The sequence below is a fragment of the Pseudophryne corroboree genome, chromosome 10 (assembly GCF_028390025.1).
Source record: "Pseudophryne corroboree isolate aPseCor3 chromosome 10, aPseCor3.hap2, whole genome shotgun sequence".
Classification (NCBI taxonomy): Eukaryota; Metazoa; Chordata; class Amphibia; order Anura; family Myobatrachidae; genus Pseudophryne; species Pseudophryne corroboree.
The window spans coordinates 16853222-16876725 of NC_086453.1; the positions used below are offsets into that span (position 1 = coordinate 16853222).

General features: G+C 47.4%; 1 protein-coding gene across 1 annotated transcript in view; it reads left to right on the top strand.

The window, feature by feature from the left end:
• LOC134966858 (chymotrypsin-like elastase family member 2A) overlaps positions 1 to 16876 on the top strand; it is a 37350-nt gene extending 20474 nt beyond the window's left edge. Inside the window, exons 6-8 of the mRNA XM_063943900.1 lie at positions 13349 to 13494; positions 15810 to 15962; positions 16633 to 16876. Coding sequence (XP_063799970.1) covers positions 13349 to 13494; positions 15810 to 15962; positions 16633 to 16650 — 317 coding nt within the window. The 3' untranslated portion in view covers positions 16651 to 16876. The remainder of the gene's footprint in view (positions 1 to 13348; positions 13495 to 15809; positions 15963 to 16632) is intronic.
• Positions 16877 to 23504: the final 6628 nt, after the last annotated feature.

The window sequence follows — 23504 nt, forward strand, 5'->3', positions numbered from 1 at the left end:
GGAGGGGTCAGGGATGTAGTGTAGGGTATAGAGGAGTAAGGGATGTAGTGTAGGATATAGAGGGGTCAGGGATGTAGTGTAGGGTATAGAAGGGCCAGTGATGTAGTGTAGGGTATAGAGGGGTCAGGGATGTAATATAGGGTATAGAGGGGTCAGTGATGTAGTGAAGGGTATAGTGAGGTCAGTGATGTAGTGTAGGGTGTAGACGGGTCAGTGATGTAGTGTAGGGTGTAGAGGGGTCAGTGATGTAGTGTAGGGTGTAGAGGGGTCAGTGTTGTAGTGTATGGTATAGAGGGGTCAGTGATGTAGTGTATGGTATAGAGGGGTCAGTGATGTAGTGTATGGTATAGAGGGGTCAGTGATGTAGTGTAGGGTATAGAGCGGTCAGGGATGTAGTGTAGGGTATAGAGGGGTCAGGGATGTAGTGTAGGGTTTAGAAGAGCCAGGAATGTAGTGTAGGGTATAGAGTGATCAGGGATGTAGTGTAGGGTATTGAGGGGTCAGTTATGTAGTGTATGGTATAGAAGGGCCTGTGATGTAATGTAGGGCATAGAGGAGTCAGTGATGTAGTGTAGGGTGTAGAGGGGTCAGTGATGTAGTGTAGGGTATAGAAAGGCCAGTGATGTAGTGTAGGGTATAGAGGGGTCAGTGATGTAGTGTAGGGTATAGAGGGGTCAGTGATGTAGTGTAGGGTATAGAGGAGTAAGGGATGTAGTGTAGGGTATAGAGGGTTCAATGATGTTGTGTATAGTATAGAAGGGCCAGTGATGTAGTGTAGGGTATAGAGGGGTCTGGGATTTAGTGTAGGGTATAGAGGGGTCAGGGATGTAGTGTAGGGTATAGTGAGGTCAGTGATGTAGTGTAGGGTATAGAGGGGTCAGGGATATAGTGTAGGGTATAGAGGGGTCAGTGATGTAGTGTATGGTATAGAGGGGTCAGTGATGTAGTGTAGGGTGTAGAGGGGTCAGTGATGTAGTGTAGGGTATAGAGGAGTCAGGGATGTAGTGTAGGGTATAGAGGAGTAAGGGATGTAGTGTAGGGTATAGAGGGGTCAGTGATGTAGTGTAGGGTATAGAGCGGTCAGGGATGTAGTGTAGGGTATAGAGGGGTCAGGGATGTAGTGTAGGGTTTAGAAGAGCCAGGAATGTAGTGTAGGGTATAGAGTGATCTGGGATGTAGTGTAGGGTATTGAGGGGTCAGTTATGTAGTGTATGGTATAGAAGGGCCTGTGATGTAATGTAGGGCATAGAGGAGTCAGTGATGTAGTGTAGGGTGTAGAGGGGTCAGTGATGTAGTGTAGGGTATAGAAAGGCCAGTGATGTAGTGTAGGGTATAGAGGGGTCAGTGATGTAGTGTAGGGTATAGAGGAGTAAGGGATGTAGTGTAGGGTATAGAGGGTTCAATGATGTTGTGTATAGTATAGAAGGGCCAGTGATGTAGTGTAGGGTATAGAGGGGTCTGGGATTTAGTGTAGGGTATAGAGGGGTCAGGGATGTAGTGTAGGGTATAGTGAGGTCAGTGATGTAGTGTAGGGTATAGAGGGGTCAGGGATATAGTGTAGGGTATAGAGGGGTCAGTGATGTAGTGTATGGTATAGAGGGGTCAGTGATGTAGTGTAGGGTGTAGAGGGGTCAGTGATGTAGTGTAGGGTATAGAGGAGTCAGGGATGTAGTGTAGGGTATAGAGGAGTAAGGGATGTAGTGTAGGGTATAGAGGGGTCAGTGATGTAGTGTATTGTATAGAAGGGCCAGTGATTAAATGTAGGGAATAGAGGGGTCAGTGATGTACGTAGGGTATAGAGGGGTCAGGGATGTAGTGTAGGGTATAGAGGGGTCAGGGAAGTAGTGTAGGGTATAAAGGGGTCAAGGATGTAGTGTAGGGTATAGAGGGGTCAGTGATGTAGTGTAGGGTATAGAGGGGTCAGTTATGTAGTGTAGGGTATAGAGGGGTCAGGGATGTAGTGTAGGGTATAGAGGGGTCAGTGATGTAGTGTAGAGTACAGAGGGGTCAGTGATGTAGTGTAGGGTGTAGAGGGGTCAGTGATGTAGTGTAGGGTATAGAGGAGTCAGGGATGTAGTTTATGGTATAGAGGGGTCAGTGATGTAGTGTAGGGTATAGAGCGGTCAGGGATGTAGTGTAGGGTATAGAGGGGTCAGGGATGTAGTGTAGGGTTTAGAAGAGCCAGGAATGTAGTGTAGGGTATAGAGTGATCAGGGATGTAGTGTAGGGTATTGAGGGGTCAGTTATGTAGTGTATGGTATAGAAGGGCCTGTGATGTAATGTAGGGCATAGAGGAGTCAGTGATGTAGTGTAGGGTGTAGAGGGGTCAGTGATGTAGTGTAGGGTATAGAAAGGCCAGTGATGTAGTGTAGGGTATAGAGGGGTCAGTGATGTAGTGCAGGGTATAGAGGAGTAAGGGATGTAGTGTAGGGTATAGAGGGTTCAATGATGTTGTGTATAGTATAGAAGGGCCAGTGATGTAGTGTAGGGTATAGAGGGGTCTGGGATTTAGTGTAGGGTATAGAGGGGTCAGGGATGTAGTGTAGGGTATAGTGAGGTCAGTGATGTAGTGTAGGGTATAGAGGGGTCAGGGATATAGTGTAGGGTATAGAGGGGTCAGTGATGTAGTGTATGGTATAGAGGGGTCAGTGATGTAGTGTAGGGTGTAGAGGGGTCAGTGATGTAGTGTAGGGTATAGAGGAGTCAGGGATGTAGTGTAGGGTATAGAGGAGTAAGGGATGTAGTGTAGGGTATAGAGGGTTCAGTGATGTAGTGTGTTGTATAGAAGGGCCAGTGATTTAATGTAGGGAATAGAGGGGTCAGTGATGTACGTAGGGTATAGAGGGGTCAGGGATGTAGTGTAGGGTATAGAGGGGTCAGGGAAGTAGTGTAGGGTATAAAGGGGTCAAGGATGTAGTGTAGGGTATAGAGGGGTCAGTGATGTAGTGTAGGGTATAGAGGGGTCAGTTATGTAGTGTAGGGTATAGAGGGGTCAGGGATGTAGTGTAGGGTATAGAGGGGTCAGTGATGTAGTGTAGAGTACAGAGGGGTCAGTGATGTAGTGTAGGGTGTAGAGGGGTCAGTGATGTAGTGTAGGGTATAGAGGAGTCAGGGATGTAGTGTAGGGTATAGAGGAGTAAGGGATGTAGTGTAGGGTATAGAGGTGTCAGTGATGTAGTGTATGGTATAGAAGGGCCAGTGATGTAGTGTAGGGTATAGAGGGGTAAATGATGTAGTGTAGGGTATAGAGGGGTCAGGGATGTAGTGTAGGGTATAGAGGGGTCAGGGATGTAGTGTAGGGTATAGAGGGGTCAGTGATGTATTGTATGTTATAGAGGGGTCAGTGATGTATGTAGGGTATAGAGGGGTCAGGGATGTAGTGTAAGGTATAGAGGGGTCAGTGATGTAGTGTAGGGTATAGAGGGGTCAGTTATGTAGTGTAGGGTATTGAGGGGTCAGGGATGTAGTGTAGGGTATAGAGGGGTCAGGGAAGTAGTGTAGGGTGTAGAGGGGTCAGTGATGTAGTGTAGGGTATAGAGGGGTCAGTGATGTAGTGAAGGGTATAGTGAGGTCAGTGATGTAGTGTAGGGTGTAGAGGGGTCAGTGATGTAGTGTAGGGTGTAGAGGGGTCAGTGATGTAGTGTAGGGTGTAGAGGGGTCAGTGATGTAGTGTATGGTATAGAGGGGTCAGTGATGTAGTGTATGGTATAGAGGGGTCAGTGATGTAGTGTAGGGTATAGAGGGGTCAGGGATGTAGTGTAGGGTATAGAGGGGTCAGGGATGTAGTGTAGGGTATAGAAGGGCCAGTGATATAGTGTAGGGTATAGAGGGGTCAGGGATGTAGTGTAGGGTATTGAGGGGTCAGTGATGTAGTGTATGGTATAGAAGGGCCATTGATGTAATGTAGGGTATAGAGTAGTAAGGGATGTAGTATAGAGAGGTCAGTGATGTAGTGCAGGGTATAGTGGAGTCAGTGATGTAGTGCAGGGTGTAGAGGGGTCAGTGATGTAGTGTAGGGTATAGAAAGGCCAGTGATGTAGTGTAGGGTATAGAGGGGTCAGTGATGTAGTGTAGGGTATAGAGGAGTAAGGGATGTAGTGTAGGGTATAGAGGGGTCAGTGATGTTGTGTATGGTATAGAAGGGCCAGTGATGTAGTGTAGGATATAGAGGGGTCTGGGATGTAGTGTAGGGTATAGAGGGGTCAGTGATGTAGTGTAGGGTATAGTGAGGTCAGTGATGTAGTGTAGGGTATAGAGGGGTCAGGGATGTAGTGTAGGGTATAGAGGGGTCAGTGATGTAGTGTAGGGTATAGAAGGGCCAGTGATGTAGTGTAGGGTATAGAGGGGTCCGGGATGTAGTGTAGGGTATAGAGGGGTCAGGGATGTAGTGTAGGGTATAGAGGGGTCAGGGATGTAGTGTAGGGTATAGAGGGGTCAGTGATGTAGTGTAGGGTGTAGAGGGGTCAGTGATGTAGTGTAGGGTATAGAGGAGTAAGGGATGTAGTATAGGGCATAGAGGGGTCAGTGATGTAGTGTATGGTATAGAAGGGCCAGTGATGTAGTGTAGGGTATAGAGGGGTCTGGGATTAAGTGTAGGGTATAGAGGGGTCAGGGATGTAGTGTAAGGTATGGAGGGGTCAGGGATGTAGTGTAGGGTATAGAGGGGCCAGTGATGTAGTGTAGGTTATAGAGGAGTAAGGGATGTAGTGTAGGGTTTAGAGGGGTCAGGGATGTAGTGTAGGGTATAGAAGGTCCAGTGATATAGTGTAGGGTATAGAGGGTCAGGGATGTAGTGTAGGGTGTAGAGGGGTCAGTGATGTAGTGTAGGGTATAGAGGGGTCAGTGATGTAGTGAAGGGTATAGTGAGGTCAGTGATGTAGTGTAGGGTGTAGATGGGTCAGTGATGTAGTGTAGGGTGTAGAGGGGTCAGTGATGTAGTGTAGGGTGTAGAGGGGTCAGTGATGTAATGTATGGTATAGAGGGGTCAGGGATATAGTGTAGGGTATAGAAGAGCCAGGGATGTAGTGTAGGGTATAGAGGGATCAGGGATGTAGTGTAGGGTATTGAGGGGTCAGTGATGTAGTGTATGGTATAGAAGGGCCTGTGATGTAATGTACGGTATAGAGGAGTCAGTGATGTAGTGTAGGGTGTAGAGGGGGTCAGTGATGTAATGTACGGTATAGAGGAGTCAGTTATGTAGTGTAGGGTGTAGAGGGGTCAGTGATGTAGTGTAGGGTATAGAAAGGCCAGTGATGTAGTGTAGGGTATAGAGGGGTCAGTGATGTAGTGTAGGGTATAAAGGAGTAAGGGATGTAGTGTAGGGTATAGAGGGGTCAGTGATGTTGTGTATAGTATAGAAGGGGCCAGTGATGTAGTGTAGGGTATAGAGGGGTCTGGGATTTAGTGTAGGGTATAGAGGGGTCAGGGATGTAGTGTAGGGTATAGTGAGGTCAGTGATGTAGTGTAGGGTATAGAGGGGTCAGGGATGTAGTGTAGGGTATAGAGGGGTCAGTGATGTAGTGTAGGGTATAGAGGGGTCAGTGATGTAGTGTAGGGTGTAGAGGGGTCAGTGATGTAGTGTAGGGTATAGAGGAGTCAGGGATGTAGTGTAGGGTGTAGAGGAGTAAGGGATGTAGTGTAGGGTATAGAGGGGTCAGTGATGTAGTGTATGGTATAGAAGGGCCAGTGATGTAGTGTAGGGTATAGAGGGGTCTGGGATGTAGTGTAGGGTATAGAGGGGTCAGGGATGTAGTGTAGGGTATAGTGAGGTCAGGGATGTAGTGTAGGGTATAGAGGGGTCAGTGATGTAGTGTAGGGTGTAGAGGGGTCAGTGATGTAGTGTAGGGTGTAGAGGGGTCAGTGATGTAGTGTAGGGTTTAGAGGAGTCAGGGATGTAGTGTAGGGTATAGAGGAGTAAGGGATGTAGTGTAGGGTATAGAGGGGTCAGTGATGTAGTGTATGGTATAGAAGGGCCAGTGATGTAGTGTAGGGTATAGAGGGGTCTGGGATGTAGTGTAGGGTATAGAGGGGTCAGGGATGTAGTGTAGGGTATAGTGAGGTCAGTGATGTAGTGTAGGGTGTAGAGGGGTCAGGGATGTAGTGTAGGTTATAGAAGGGCCAGTGATGTAGTGGACGGTATAGAGGGTTCAGTGATGTAGTGTAGGGTATAGAGGGGTCAGGGATGTAGTGTATGGTATAGAAGGGCCAGTGATGTAGTGTAGGGTATAGAGGGTTCAGTGATGTAGTGTAGGGTATAGAGGGGTCAGGGATGTAGTGTATGGTATAGAAAGGCCAGTGATGTAGTGTTAGGGTATAGAGGGGTCAGTGATGTAGTGTAGGGTATAGAGGAGTAAGGGATGTAGTGTAGGGTATAGAGGGGTCAGTGATGTAGTCTAGGGTATAGAGGAGTAAGGGATGTAGTGTAGGATATAGAGGGGTCAGTGATGTAGTGTATGATATAGAAGGGCCAGTGATGTAGTGTAGGGTATAGAGAGGTCTGGGATGTAGTGTAGGGTATAGAGGGGTCAGGGATGTAGTGTAGGGTATGGAGGGGTCAGGCATGTAGTGTAGGGTATAGAGGGGCCAGTGATGTAGTGTAGGGTATAGAGGGGTCAGTGATGTAGTGTAGGTGTGACAAGAACACTGGGATAGTGTTTGAGGGCAGGTATATTTGTCCCAGGTTCTTGTCTTACATGTTTTAGAAAATGTTAACTTCTAGGAAAAATGCTTTTTGTTTTGTCTGAACCTTTTCAGTTTGCTGTAAAAGCTGGGTAAAGGCTCTGAGAGAGAGATAAGGCGAGTTCTAGACATTGGGCCCAGTTCGGGTCTTTGGCCTCACAGAGGGCTAATCAGGGTTTCAGCTGTGTAAGAGTGTTATAGTGCTTCTAACCTGATTAGTATGGGCAGACTGCCTGGGAAGGCTGCAGGATCTGTGTGTGAGAGACACGCTTTCTGATGCAAGTAAGCTATACAGTATGTACTGAAGAACTCTGTGTTTTGTTTAGTGACAGTTAGGAATATCTTATGTTTAGTTAGTGCCGGACAGGCAAGGTATTTTTATTTTTGGGTTTTGTTTTATTTTCTGTTTCAATAAAACTGGCCGGGGTCAGTTGTACCAGAAACTGGACTTGTGTTGTTCCTCAGCTGCTGCGTGCGGCCATATTCCCCAGGAAAAGGCGCCTTGCACCCCTACAGTGTTACAACTTGGTGGAGAATGCGAGCACACCGTTCTGCGCATAAGTGAAAGCAGCAGCTTTGTGAGGCCTGCAGAAAATGGTGGTTTATGCAGATACAGCCCAGTGTGAAGTTACTGAGACTCACCCCTGAGGGTTTGATATATGTCCTGGGTGAAAGCAGCTACAAAGCCGCCTGAAAAATCTGTCGACATGGAGGATCTGCTTAAAGCCTTGCTGCAACCGACAGCAGCAGGTGGCAATGGAAGAAAATAGGAGACAACAGCAGGTGGCAATGGAGGAAAATTGGAGACTACAGCAGGAGGCCAACAGCAGGCAGCAGGTGGCAATGGAGGAAAATATAAGACAGCAGCAGGTGGCAATGGAGGAAAATAAGAGACAACAGCAGGCAGTTGTTGATGAACTTTACAGGCAACAGCGTCAGGATAGAGAGGCCTTAACAGAAGTGGTGCAGAGCCTTGCAGCCCGGATTGGAGATGTGGCCGTCAGTGCTCCGACCAGCTCTAGTTCTATACGGGCCAGTCACTTCCTGCAGAAAATGACAGAGGCTGATGATGTGGAGGCCTACTTGACCACGTTTGAAAGGACTGCAGAGCGTGAGAACTGGCCAAAAGCACAGTGGGCCAGTCTGCTGGCACCTTTCCTGTCAGGTGAGCCCCAAAAAGCTTACTTTGATTTAAGCCCTGCTGAGGCTCGGGACTATGATAAACTAAAGACTGAGATCCTGACCCGCCTGGGAGTCACGCTGTCAGTACGAGCACAACGGGTGCACCGTTGGCTGTACGCCATGGAGAAGCCTCCGCGCTCCCAGATGCACGACCTTATTCAGCTAACAAAAAAATGGCTACAGCCAGAGACATTAACTGGTCCCCAGATGGTGGAAAGAGTCGTCATGGACCGCTACTTGAGATCTTTGCCCATGGTCCTGCGCAAGTGGGTGAGCCATGGAAACCCGGGTACTGCTGACCAATTAGTGGACATGGTAGAGAGGTATTTGGCAGCAGAGGAACTACTGATGACCACCCAGCAACCCATAGATCCTCGACAGCGCCCTTCAGTAAAGACTGGTAAGACTGTTCCGTGGGAAAACGTTGCTGGGCGGTTAAGAGAACGCAAGGCTGGAGAGACTGTAAACACTGGCCCTGGAGACAGGCCAATGGGGCTAGAACGGTCTATGCTGCCCAAACGGGTTGATAATCGTGTGGTTAAATGTTTTAGGTGTGGTATGCCAGGTCATGTTATTGCCAATTGCCCAGTCACGCAAGAACCCATGCAATGTGATGCTGCCTTTGAATGTCGCAGAATGTCTTTCTTTGCTAGGTTAGCCTGTACTGTGGTACCTTCACCTGAGCTGGAAAAACAAATGTGTGATGTGTTCTTAGAGGGTAACCGGGTAGAGGCCTTGCTAGATTCAGGAAGTTTAGTTACCCTCGTGAAAGCTGGGTTAGTGAACCCCTTAAAGGTCCAGCAAATACCTATTGGGGTAACTTGCATACATGGGGATACCCAACATTATGCCACTGCTGAGGTGAATATAGAAACTTGTTGTGGGTCAGCAATGGTTAAAGTGGGACTGGTCCCTACCTTGGTGCATGAGGCCATAATAGGGAGGGATTTTCCTCATTTTTGGAAACTGTGGGAATCACGGTTATCAACAGATGTGAGAAGTAAAAAGCCAGTTGATAATACCGGTGATTTTATGGATGTACGTGGGTCTTCGGAACTTTCTGGCCCTTTGCCTTTTGCTAGTTTGGCTGGGGAAGTGACAGATGGGGAGTCCAGTGAGGACCCTCTTGCCGGGAACAGAGACATAGTAGTTAGAACTGAAAGCGTGCCTGACCTGGAGGTAAAGAAGGATCTGTTTGCGTCTGAACAGTTAAAGGATCCTACCTTAATAAAGGCTAGAGAGAATGTTAAGATTGTTAATGGGGAACCTGTGGTACCAGGTGACAGGGTTACGTATCCCCACATGGCCATCTGTAATGAGCTCTTGTACCACATTGTCAAAAGGGGTGAGGATGTGGTGGAACAGCTGGTAGTTCCCCAGCCTTATCGGAGAACGGTACTAGATTTAGCTCATATTCACGTTACCGCAGGACATTTAGGGGCAGAAAAAACCACTGAAAGAGTTTTACAAAGGTTCTTTTGGCCAGGGGTTTATAAAGAAGTGTCTGAATATTGTTCTTCCTGTCCTGAATGCCAGTATCATGCCCCTAGACCCCATTTCAGGAGCCCACTAGTTCCCATGCCTATTATAGAGGTCCCGTTTGACAGAATAGCCATGGATCTCGTGGGGCCCTTGTTAAAGTCTGCTCGGGGCCATCAGTATATCCTGGTAATTATGGACTATGCCACTCGATATCCTGAGGCTGTCCCTTTACGCACTATCACAACCAAGGCGATAGCTAGGGAGCTGGTGCAGGTATTTAGTAGAGTGGGAATACCAAAAGAAATTTTGACTGACCAAGGTACTCCATTTATGTCAAGGATCATGAAAGAGTTGTGCAAGTTATTTAAGGTCACTCACCTCAGGACGTCCATCTACCATCCCCAAACTGACGGGTTGGTGGAAAGGTTTAATAAAACATTAAAAAGTATGTTAAAAAAGGTTGTTGAGAGAGATGGGAAAAACTGGGATTGTTTGTTGCCCTACTTGTTAATGGCCATCAGAGAAGTTCCTCAGTCCTCTACGGGGTTTTCTCCATTTGATTTGTTGTATGGTAGACACCCCAGAGGGCTGTTGGATATTGCCAAAGAGACGTGGGAAGGACAGCCCACTCCTTATAGAAGCGTTATTGAGCATGTAACACAAATGCAGGATAGGATTGCAGCCGTGGTACCTGTTGTCAGAGAGCACATGGAACAGGCCCAAAGTGCTCAACAGAGGGTCTATAACCGGAGTGCCAAGATACGGGAATTTGCTCCTGGCGATAGAGTTCTTGTTTTGGTACCCACTGTGGAAAGCAAATTCCTAGCTAAATGGCAGGGTCCATTTGAGATTAGGGAAAAAGTGAATGAGGTTAATTACAAAGTATACCAGCCGGGAAAGAGAAAACCCGAACAGATCTACCATGTTAACTTAATCAAACCCTGGAAAGATAGGTTGTCTCTGTCAGCGGAGCCTTGCCCTTCGGTGTCTTCACCCCGGTTGCTTCCCGCAGTGAAGGTGTCAGAGACATTATCAGCTGATCAGAACAATCAGGTTAAAGAATTTCTCATCCAAAATAGGGAGGTATTTTCAGAGCTGCCTGGCCGAACGACCATAATAAAACATGACATTGTCACAGAACCAGGGGTCAGGGTTCATTTAAAGCCATATAGGATTCCTGAAGCTCAGCGAGAAGCTATTTCTAAGGAAGTTAAAACCATATTAGAACTGGGAGTCATAGAGGAGTCTAACAGTGAGTGGTCCAGTCCCATAGTGCTCATCCCGAAGCCCGACGGTAGCATACGCTTCTGTAATGACTTTCGTAAGTTAAATGAGGTGTCCAAGTTTGACGCATACCCCATGCCCCGTGTGGATGAGCTTGTAGAAAGGCTGGGAACAGCCAGGTTTCTCACCACATTGGACCTGACCAAAGGTTACTGGCAAATACCTTTATCTGATAGCGCCAAAGAAAAAACAGCCTTTTCGGTTCCGGAGGGGCTGTACCAGTATAAGATGTTACCCTTTGGGTTGCATGGGGCTCCAGCAACCTTTCAACGGGCGATGGATAAAATTTTGAGGCCCCATAGAAAATATGCAGCTGCCTATTTGGATGATGTGGTAATTCACAGTACAGACTGGGGGTCCCATTTGGTTAAAGTACAAGCAGTACTGGACTCAATCAGAGAGGCAGGGTTAACTGCTAACCCAAAGAAGTGCTGCCTCGCAATGGAGGAGGTCAAATACTTGGGCTTCACCATAGGCAGAGGTCTGATTAGGCCCCAATTGAATAAAGTTGATGCTATTCAAAACTGGCCTCGTCCAGTGAATAAAAAACAGGTAAGGGCTTTTTTGGGAATTACTGGGTACTATAGACGGTTTATTCCTAATTTTGCGACCACAGCGGTGCCGTTGTCAGACCTTACCAAAGGGAAGCAGTCAAATGTGGTGAAATGGAACCCTGATGCAGAAAAGGCGTTCCAAGCGTTAAAAGTGGCTTTGTGTTCACAACCGGTGTTGATAACACCAGATTTTTCAAAAGAATTTGTGGTACAGACAGATGCCTCAGAGGTAGGGATAGGTGCTGTGCTGTCCCAAACCAGAGATGGGGACGAACACCCTATCATTTATTTGAGTAGGAAACTCAATGAGCATGAAAAAAGGTATGCCATTGTGGAAAAAGAGGCTTTGGCCATTAAGTGGGCACTAGATACCTTGAGATATTACCTCTTGGGTAGACAATTCAGACTAGTGACAGACCATGCCCCTTTAAAATGGATGTATGTAAATAGAGGCAAGAATGCTCGTGTAACTAGATGGTTTCTAGCGTTGCAGGACTTTAAGTTTACTGTCGAACATAGACCGGGAACACAATTGGCCAACGCAGATGCATTGTCTCGCATCTTCTGTTTGGGGGCTACAAGTGTTCCGGCCCCTAGGTCGAAACAGGGGAGGGGGATATGTGACAAGAACACTGGGATAGTGTTTGAGGGCAGGTATATTTGTCCCAGGTTCTTGTCTTACATGTTTTAGAAAATGTTAACTTCTAGGAAAAATGCTTTTTGTTTTGTCTGAACCTTTTCAGTTTGCTGTAAAAGCTGGGTAAAGGCTCTGAGAGAGAGATAAGGCGAGTTCTAGACATTGGGCCCAGTTCGGGTCTTTGGCCTCACAGAGGGCTAATCAGGGTTTCAGCTGTGTAAGAGTGTTATAGTGCTTCTAACCTGATTAGTATGGGCAGACTGCCTGGGAAGGCTGCAGGATCTGTGTGTGAGAGACACGCTTTCTGATGCAAGTAAGCTATACAGTATGTACTGAAGAACTCTGTGTTTTGTTTAGTGACAGTTAGGAATATCTTATGTTTAGTTAGTGCCGGACAGGCAAGGTATTTTTATTTTTGGGTTTTGTTTTATTTTCTGTTTCAATAAAACTGGCCGGGGTCAGTTGTACCAGAAACTGGACTTGTGTTGTTCCTCAGCTGCTGCGTGCGGCCATATTCCCCAGGAAAAGGCGCCTTGCACCCCTACAGTGTTACAAGGGTATAGAAGGGACTGTGATGTAGTGTAGGGTATAGAGGATTCAGTGAAGTAGTGTATTTTGTAGAGGGGTCAGTGATGTAGTGTATGGTATAGAAGGGCCAATGATGTAGTGTAGGATATAGAGGGGTCTGGGATGTAGTGTAGGGTATAGAAGGGCCAGTGATGTAGTGTAGGGTATAGAGGGGTCCGGGATGTAGTGTAGGGTATAGAGGGTATACATACTGTTATTGAATGAAGACACAATGGCCCGCATTCCGAGTTGTTCGCTCGCTAGCTGCTTTTAGCAGCATTGCACACGCTAAGCCGCCACCCTCTGGGAGTGTATCTTTGCTTAGCAGAATTGCGAACGAAAAATTAGCAGAATTGCGAATAGAAAATTCTTAGCAGTTTCTGAGTAGCTCCAGACAGTATTACTCCTACACTGCGATCAGTTCAGTCAGTTTCGTTCCTGGTTTGACGTCACAAACACACCCAGCGTTCGGCCAGTCACTCCCCTGTTTTCCGCAAACTCCCAGAAAACATTCAGTTTCCGCCCAGAAACACCCACTTCCTGTCAATCACTCACCGATCAGCAGAACGATGAAAAAGCTTTGTTATGCCGTGAGTAAAATACCTAACTTTTGTGTAAAATAACTAAGCGCATGCGCTCTGCGAGCCTTGTGCATGCGCAGTAAGCGACTAATCGCAGTATAGCGAAAATCGGCAACGAGCTAACAACTCGGAATGACCCCCAAAATGCAGGAAAAAATACACAATCTAGGTAAAAAGAGGCAACGTCAGAGGTCTGGTACGAGTTATCCGCGCTATGCCACACATCTGTACAATGACATCTTGGCCCCCAAATCCTTGTGCTTGCTCTTAAAAACAGGAGCAATCCCACAAAAGACAGTGAGCAACAAAAGAGCAGCTGCAATGCGGTTATCTACTTTTGCGCAATTACCCTTGTTGAATTATGTATCTGACTCACATTTTAGCTGGTGGACCCGCACCCGATGCCCTGCAGCAAGGTCTTCTCCTGGTGGTGGACCACGCAACATGTTCTCAGTCTGACTGGTGGGGACGTAGTGTGAACACCATTATGATCTGCGCTGGCGGAGATGGAATCGTGTCCAGCTGTAACGTACGTGAAACCTACATGTCCCCGTGTTTGGCATTTAATACCACCTTATATGGTTTTTTTTTCAATTCATCAATTAAATATTTTCCCACTCTGTAGACAATATATAGGGCCATATTCAATTAGCAGTGATAACGGACTTTTCACGTGAAAAGTCCGGTTTTCGGGTGAAAAACCGGACTTTTCACGTGAAATGCAATTACAGCCTATTCAATTATCCTGGAAAATTTATCGGTGATCATGTTTTCACTAATTTCACTTCACCTTCTCTGCAGCAGGTGAAAAGTTGGGAAAAGTCACTATTTTAAGGTAAAAATGTTTGGATATGGTACAGAACTCCTGGGACACCCCCCTTTATGACTAATTAGGCACGTTGAAGTTTTTAATTATTTTTAATTGGCCAATAATGACATGTAATTTTCGGGGTGAAAAAGTAAAAAGTGATGGAAATTGGGGTTCAAGGTATGGGACAGGTATATTGGGGTGCTTTATGAGTGGGACAGGTGTTTTTTAGGCTTGCAGATGGGAGTAATCGGTCTGTTTCCACTTTTTTTTAAAGTACCCTAAAATGACCCAAATATATACTTATACCCATTTTCATGTACCCCAAATTTAATGAGAGCATTTATTTTGCTCAAAAAAACTTGCTTTCTATCATTTTTTTGCATTTAAAAAAAAATGCATATAACCGCCATTTCATACAATTTAAGTCCCCAAAAACTCTCTAATATGATCTCTAACACACTTCTCTTCTGTTTTCCTATGTTAGTTTAGCATTTTTTGGGGTACAGGCTGATTTCTCCATTTTCACCTGCACTTTTCACTGCAAGAATTTTCACGTGAAACCCGGTCGGAATTGAATAGGTCGAAAAATGGAGCGTTTTCGCGGCAATTTTCGGCCGATTACCGCGAAAAATTTTCGGGCGCAAAATTGCAGCGAATTTGCGGAAAATGGAAAAACGGAGCGTTTTCGCGGCAATTTTCGGCCGATTGCCGCGAAAAAATTTTGGGCGCAAAATTGCCGCGAATTTGCGGATAATTGAATATCCCCCATAGTAGTGGCGGAAATCACTTTTCCTTTTTCCCTATTGCTTCTGATCTGTCCATCTAATGTCCATGGTGCAGATTACATATCACGTACCCCTTACTGATTGTAAATTCCAAACAAGGAATCCTGTATCACCTTAATTCAGCCCTGCCCGTTGGGTACATGTATCACCTGTTGGGGAATCGTGCCGTAGATTGATAGATCATCTATCAAGTGCCTCCTTAGTTAGGGAAACAAGTAATTTCTTCTTACCAATGCGTCCTGAACATTGATGGCTAAATGTAATAGCGTGCTAGTTTAGCGCTAAACTGGCACATTTTCAGAACTCGCACACGTAATAGGCTAAACATCTAAACTCGCATGTATGGTAACTCGCATTTCCACATGTGTAAAAGTTATAAAAAAGTTAAAAATCAGAGAAAAAAAACTACATGAAGAATCCCCCCCTCCCCCCCAAAGCATAAAGCATGACCAGTGTGGGCTGTTTGAGTCAACTTTGGTTCAAAAAAATATAGGAAAAAAATATGTAGGGTTCCCTTGTATTTAATGAACCAGTACCGTGCTCTTGGAACCGGCGCTGGTTCTAAACATACAAGACCCAAAACGTGGGGACACACACTTGATGGCGTCCCCTGGCCAAAACATTCTCCCCCCTAACAAGTCAACTCAGGCCAAGGATTCCTGGGGAAGTGGGAAGCCCACCAATAACGGGGTCCCCCCTCTCAAGGGCACTCAAGGCCTGGGCTGAAGTCCGGGGCTGTCCCCGGCATCCCTGGGCGTTGGGTGCCAAGTTGATAGCATTTCAGTAAAGTTAGATAAAAATGGTCTTTTACAGGACCACAGGTTCCAGCAGGCCTCCCCCGTTTGCCGGTACTTGGAGAACTACAAGTACCAGCATGCGGGGCGTTAAGGGCCTGATGGTACCTATAGTCATCCTATCAAATAAATCTTAAAATAAAGACAGGACACACACTGTATATAGTATAGCTTTAATAAAAACACTCATATATGCTTACCCTGTCCATGGTGTGCTCGATCCTCTTCTGCAAGTAGGCATCCAGTGGGTTAAAGATAAAAAAAGCATCACCCGAACCCAGCCGGACCTAGAGGAGCTATATGTGTATACAAACACGTTAATGCGAGTTTGTACTTGCGCCGTTAGTCGCACCCTATTACATGTAGCCCTACTTCTTTCAATGCTTGGTTAATATGACATATTTTCATTTGCTTCACTTGTCTGTTCACAAGAGCTTACACTTTTATATGACAGGGAGACTCCGGTGGACCCCTGAACTGCTTGAACGATCAAGGCTCATGGGAGGTCCATGGTGTCGTCAGCTTCGGCTCCTCTCTTGGATGTAACTACTACAAGAAGCCCTCTGTCTTCACTCGTGTCTCGGAGTACAACAGCTGGATCAGCACGGTAAGAACTTGACGCTGCTCAGTACACCCTGTGGAGACCGGAGCCTAGACACAGCGCGCCTCATTCAGGTGCCACCGGAAAGCGCATTGCAATTACCCGGAAGCAGCAGCGATGCACAGATACGGTAATGCAGCAGGAGGCGCCTGATGTAAGGAGACTCTTCCTGCATACACGTGTGATCAATACTTAGTATGGGTCCGATGACGCAGTGGGGCAGGTACTAATTGCCTGGGCTCGTTGAAGGGGCCTGGGTCTTCATTCCCCCTTCCTTCCTGTCAGCCCAACTGTGGCATTTCTCTTCAGTGAGTCTGCCGCTATGTGTGGTCCTAACCCGCAAGAGGGTTAGTGATCGCACTGTTCGCCCCCACTTGGATCTGTGCTTGGCTAAGTGGTGCACAGCGCCCCCATGTGTACACAGGCACCGCTGCGTGGCACATTAAAAGTATATTTTTCATGTGTTTTTTCTTAAAAAGGAGTGTGGCCACGCCTTTATGATTAGGCCACACCCACCTGCTTTACCGAGGTCTGTCCAATCTCTCTACGGTCCTGCAGATTATCCGTCTGACCACCGGCCTCTTATGTCTTGTGCAAGATCCATAATAGATGCACTGTACAGCATTGCGTTTGGAAATAAAAGATAATTGAAACAAATTATGATTTTGTCTTTCAGACCATCGCCTCCAACTAGAGACCCGTGGGATCCGAAAATCAGAATGAGACATCGATGTTTTCCAATCATTTTATAATTTATGTTTCTTAATTTGCAAACTGAGGATTGATAAATCACATTGTTATTCATTTCTGTAATAATAAAATTATGAATTGTCATTTACCGGACACATTGATATACAGTAAAGTTATTTAAGGGGGTCAGTTACAGTTACATTGAGTTATGTGCTATGCTCTGTACCCGGCCGGCAGTGGGCGCACAGGGCGAGCTGTGTACTCTGACGTACCTTCCACGCCAGGGTCACCAGACTGCGCTATGCTTGTTCCTGGGCCGGGTTCCTCTATAGGTCGCTGTAGGACGACGGCCTGGGAGAGAGTATGGAGCATAAGCAGCATGCACAATTCTAAGCTCTCTTCAGGGGAACAGGGGCCTCCAGACAATGACATTAGAGCACCAATAACAAACACAGAAAAAAATAAATGGAATGTATCATTTTCCCGGATATCATGTTAGCCACTTAACAAGATTTCCCCCCTCTCCAAACCGCTCAGAAACTCTTTTTATTTTTTTATTTAATAAAGTTTCAAATATATTAAAGATAGATTTAAAAATGTTATTTAAAATAAAATATAGCAAGCGGTATTTTGCACCCCACCTGCCAACCCTGTGTCCATAGGCCCCCATTGCCCCACTAATTTGACTTCCTACCCCCATCACAAATATTCCCCCTAGTGACATAAGGTCCCCTGAAATATCAAACTCTACACCCCCTGGTGGTAACAGAATCCCTAGCAGAAGCCCCACCCTCACACCCAGCGTCAATGGACCCCACTTAAGTACCCCTCCTACACGTGTGTCACAATATTTTTTTTATATTATTATTAATATCCCCTCCCTGCCCCCGCACAAAAAAGAAGAAGCTTTTTTATGGGTCAGCGTAAACCCTCTAGTCCTGATGACACCAGCCCTCCGGTGTTATAGCCCTGCCGCCACCTTGTTGCAGAGATGGGGGGCAGGGGGGACTGATCAGTGATTAAACATAGGACAGCCTCTTATTAACAAAACAATATGAATACTTAAGGTCCGTACACATTAGACGATGTCGCTCTGTGAGTGACGTCGTCTAATGTTTCCCCCTACTGGGCCGGCCGGTCAGCGGCCGACTGTACACACTGAGTAATGTGACCGCTCATATCGCTCAGTGAAATCACGCCTCCGCCAGCCCTGGATGCAGGTCGTGGACGACAGTCCAGATCCTGCATGCATGCACTGGCGACAGCGACGATCGTTGCCGACCCGCGGGGCCGCGCATCGGTCATCGCTTGCGGCATACACACTTGCCGATAAAATGAGCGACGTTGCTCACGGAGGGGGAAAATGAGCGACGTCGCTCATTTTATCGGCAAGTGTGTATGGGCCTTTAGAATGGGCGTGAGAATAAATCCGGGTAGGTACTGTACATATTTCACCGCCATTTCTATATTCTCCAAGCACATTGGTGGGAGATATCTCTTTATAGGATCCTGCTGAGATTTCCCTGGTTACCCGCAGACTGCAGCCGCTGGCGCAGGTTATTACAGACGTCTGCAGTACAATACTCATCGTTACTATATCTGTAGAATTGAAGGAAAAATAAAATAAAAGGCAACAGCCTTACTGGTCTATGGAGATATCCGATGTTCCAATGACAAGAAAACATGCTCAGAAAGCTCGGCATATCGGGAAACAAAACTATAAGCACAATGTCAGCCCCCGTGTAACGAAGCGTCAGTAGTTTATATTTCTGTTGCGGGGTACGCTGGGCTCCACAAGGATTCACATTGGGGTGTAGAGTAGGATCTTGATCCGAGGCACCAACAGGCTTAAAGCTTTTGACTGTTCCTAAGAAGCACAGCGCCGCCTCCTCTGTAACCCCGCCTCCGTGCACAGGAGCTCAGTTTGTAATTTGGTGCCATGCAGTAAGCAGGCACTTAACAGGGGGCTGCCTCAGGCAGCCTATTGATAGCTTTATTTTAAAAGAAAGAAGAAGATTCTTATACAGAACTACAAGGGCTGCAGCAGGCAAAGTCTTCACAAACGGTCAGTCACACACAGAGCCGGTCATAGGCATAGGCAAACTAGGCAATTGCCTAGGGCATTTGATATGCCTAGGGGCATCAGCAGCTTCTGCTGATTAAAATGATATGCGGCATGCCTATATTCTGTGTGTGGCATTTCATATGCAGATACAGCCACAGTCTCACACAGTATATAGGCATGCTGCATATCAGTTTAATCAGCATAAGCTGCTTGTGCATCCTAGTCACATAGCAATGCAAATAATTTTAATTAAAAAAAAGGTGCCCGACGTTAGCATTGAGACAAGATTTATGAGGACACATCTGTATAAAGCAGAGGCAGAGGTCACAGTGTTAGTGGCAGTGTGAGTGCTGTGTGCATGTGAGTGGGTTGGTTGTGCAGTAGTGTTCGGAATATGTGTAAGGAGCATTATGTGTGTCATGTAAAAATGCATTAATAGTGTGCTACATATGTGTAAAGGGCACTGTGTGTCATTATGTGTATAAGGGCACTAATAATGTGCGGCATATGTGTAACAGGGTACTACTGTATGTGTGTTCATTATGTGTATAGGGGCACTAATAATGTGCAGCAAATGTGTAGGCGGCACTATGTGTGTCATTATATTTCTAAGAACATTAATAAGGTGTCTCATATGTGTAAGGGGCATTACTGTGTGGAATTATGTGTATAAATGCATTACTGATGTGTGGCATTATGTGTATAAGGTGCTCTACTATGTGGCGTTGCGTATAGAAAGGGCACTACTGTGTCATCTAATGTGAATAAAGAGCAATAGGGTGTGGTGTAATGTGAATAAAGAGCAATTTAGTGTTATGTAATGTGAATAAGGGGCTCTACTGTGAGGAGTAACTTTTATAAGGTAAAGTGATACTACTGTGGGATGTAATGTGAATTATGGACACTATCGTATGATCAAATGTGAATAAAGTGTAGTACTGTGTGGCGTAATTGGAATTGGGGTTATTGTGCGGCCATGCCCCTAGCCAGCAAAAACACACCCCTTTTTGGGCTGTGCGCCAAATGTGCGAACTGTTACTAATTGAAATATGGGGTACAGACACCAAAATAAGGACTGCTATGGGTGAGGGGTGATGGTGCTGGGAGAGAGGTGCAAGGTCAGAGGCGGAACCAGCGGTGGTGCTAGGGGGCACCAGCCAAAATCTTGCCTAGGGAATCATATTGGTTAGGGCGGCTCTGGTCACACACACATGCCGCCGTCCTCCCGGATCGTGGGGGCACAGATACGGGGGAGGTAAGGGGCTTCTGTGCCCGCACTTTACCGCGATCCTGCGCGGCCGTAGGAGGCGGGCCGTGCGCGCGCTGGCTTGGACACTGATTACTGGGCAGCCGCTCCACTAGCCAACAGGGACAGTTAAGGGACACAGGTCAGGGGGTTTTTCTACTATATTAACCCCGCTTTTTACTGCCCGCAGCGCCCGGTGAGGATGCCAGCAGGGGGAGCAGGTCGGACCTGAGGTCCCTCCCCCCAGCCCCAGGGCGCCATTTCTACAATGTTCCCGCCCTGGAGCTGCATATCTCTCCCTCACTCCTGACCAGGGCCGGCTCTAGGCACGTTCGACTAGAGCGGCCGCGCGGGGCGCCACCCTTAATGGGCGCCGCGCGCTGGCGCCGCCATAGTCTTACCTGGAGCCGGCCCTGTACACTGCAGGCAGCTCTCCCCGCCGTCCCCGGCCTTTCAAAGCTGTGTGTGCGCTGCGCGGCGCATTGAGCGCTCAAGCGGTCGGGAACAGTCGGTGCCCTCAGGCTCAACGGCAGCACGTCCCCTCCCAGCGCCGCCGCAGGTATTGTTGGGATCGTCGGGGCCGGGCACTGGCACTGTGTGGGGGCATATCTGTCACTGTGGGGGCATTTATGTATCTTGCACTGTGGGGGCATTTATCTATCTGGCACTGTGGGGGCATTTATCTGGCACTGTGGGGGGCATTCATTTATCTGGCACTGCGGGGGGGGGCATTTATCTGTGCACTGCGAGGGGGCATTAATGTATCTGGCACTGTGGGGGCATTTCTGGCACTGTGGGGGCATATCTGCGCTGTGGGGGCATTTATGTATCTGCACTGTGGGGGCATTTCTGGCACTGTGGGGGCATATCTGCGCTGTGGGGGCATTTATGTATCTGCACTGTGGGGGCATGTATGTATCTGGCACTGTGGGGGCATGTATGTATCTGGCACTGTGGGGGCATTTCTGTATCTGGCACTGGGGGGGCATATCGGCACTGTGGGGGTATTTATGTATCTGGCACTGTGGGGGTATATCTGCACTGTGGGGGCACTTATTTATCTGGCACTGTGGGGGGCATTTATTTATCTGGCACTGTGGGGGGCATTTATTTATCTGGCACTGTGGGGGCATATCTGGCACTGGGGGCATTAATGTATCTGGCACTGTGGGGGCATATCTGGCACTGGGGGCATTAATGTATCTGACACTGTGGGGGGCAATAATGCATCTGGCACTGTGTGGGCACTTATGCATCTGGCACTGGGGGCATTTATGTATCTGGCCCTGTGGGGGCATATCTGGCACTGTGGGGGCAATTTTATATATGGCACTGTGGGGACATATCTGGCACTGTGTGGGCATTTTTAAATCTGGCACTGTGGGGGCACTTATGTATCTGGCACTGTGTGCGCACTTATGTATCTGGCACTGTGTGGCCATTTATGTAGCTGGCACTGCTAGGGGGCATGTCGCGTGTAGCTGGCACTGCTGGGGGGGGCATGTCGCGTGTAGCTGGCACTGCTGGGGGGGGCATGTCGCGTGTAGCTGGCACTGCTGGGGAGCATGTCGCGTGTAGCTGGCACTGCTGGGGGGCATGTCGCGTGTAGCTGGCACTGCTGGGGGGCATGTCACGTGTAGCTGGCACTGCTGGGGGGCATGTCACGTGTAGCTGGCACTGCTGGGGGCATGTTACGTGTAGCTGGCACTGCTGGGGGGCATGTCACGTTTAGCTGGCACTGCTGGGGAGCATGTCATGTAGTGTTCCCGCTAGGCGTCTGTGGCTAGGCAATGTGTCTCAGTGCTCTCCCTGGTGCAATCCGTCTCAGTGCTGTGCCTGGCGCAAAGTGTATAGGAGGTTCTACCTGGTGCAGTGTGTATTAGCTGCACTACTGTGTGGTGTAATGCAAATTGCCACTATTATGTGGCCACGTACCTTCCCCACGAAGTAACTCCCCTTAATTTTTGCTGCGCGCCTTCGGCGCGCACTGTCCATTCTTTGACTTATAGGTATGGGAACAACAAGCAGTATGTACATCATTTTGCCCTCCTAACTTAAAAATGTGCCCTCCCTGTGATCAGCACCATGCCCTAAAAAGTGAACACTATCATGTGTAGCTGGCACTGCTGGGGGGCATGTCATGTGTAGCTGGCACTGCTGCGGGGCATGTCATGTGTAGCTGGCACTGCTGCGGGGCATGTCATGTGTAGCTGGCATTGCTGGGGGGCATGTCATGTGTATCTGGCACTATACTGGAGACATTGTGTGTAAGGAACACTACTGTGGCTATGTGTAAGGCTGCTAATTGTGTGAAAATATGTTTATAGTTTGATGATATGAAGTTATGAGGCCACGCCCACTTTCCCAGAGGCCACACCCACTTTTACGGGAACGCGCGCGCCTTCGGCGCACGCATGGGGGGGGGGGGGCGCTTTTACATTTTCTCGCTCAGGGTGCTAGTAGGCCTGGAGCCGGCCCTGCTCCCGACCAGTGGCCATCACAGTTGAGCTGAACTGTTTTTAGGACTGCTGGGGCAAATCCTCCTCTGTAGAACCACCTGATTGCCAGTGCTGTGCTTCTTACAGGACACTTAAGTATTCTACCTGTCTCTGGGACAGTGTTAGTTAAGAAAGAGTGCATACATTCAGGGTTGTGTGGTACAAACACCCTGTGATATACATCCAGTGTTTACTGTGCATTGTTATATCTATTGTTAACACATATAGCCATACTGAGTATTACTTTGTATAGCTAGTCCAGTGCAGTTTATGGTACATAATTGCTGCATGGTACGTTTGTGACTATGGCCCTCATTCCGAGTTGTTCGCTCTGTAATTTTCTTCACATCGCAGCGATTTTCCACTAATGGCGCATGCGCAATGTTCGCACTGCGACTACGCCAAGTAAATTTGCTATGCAGTTAGGTATTTTACTCACGGCATTACAAGGTTTTTTCTTCGTTCTGGTGATCGTAATGTGATTGACAGGAAGTGGGTGTTTCTGGGCGGAAACTGGCCGTTTTATTGGTGTGTGTGAAAAAACTTTGCCGTTTCTGGGGAAAACGCGGGAGTGTCTGGAGAAACGGAGGAGTGTCTGGGCGAACGCTGGGTGTGTTTGTGACGTCAAACCAGGAACGAAACTGACTGAACTGATCGCAGTTGCCGAGTAAGTCTGGAGCTACTCAGAAACTGCTAAGAAGTGTCTATTCGCAATTCTGCTAATCTTTCGTTCGCAATTTTACTATGCTAAGATTCACTCCCAGTAGGCGGCGGCTTAGCGTGTGCAAAGCTGCTAAAAGCAGCTTGCGAGCGAACAACTCGGAATGACCACCTATATACGTGTGCGTGCATGTAGCTGCTGCGTGGTTGCCTTATTAAAGGGTATTTCACTCAGTGGGCTATTCCTATATTACTATAGCAGAGGGGGCCAAGTGTTTCAGGTTTTTCTTTCTGTTTAATATAGGTGTGTATCACAAGATATACTGACGGTGTATTTTTACTTGTGATTTATAGTCACCATTTAATCTATATCTCTTGAACTCCCGGTC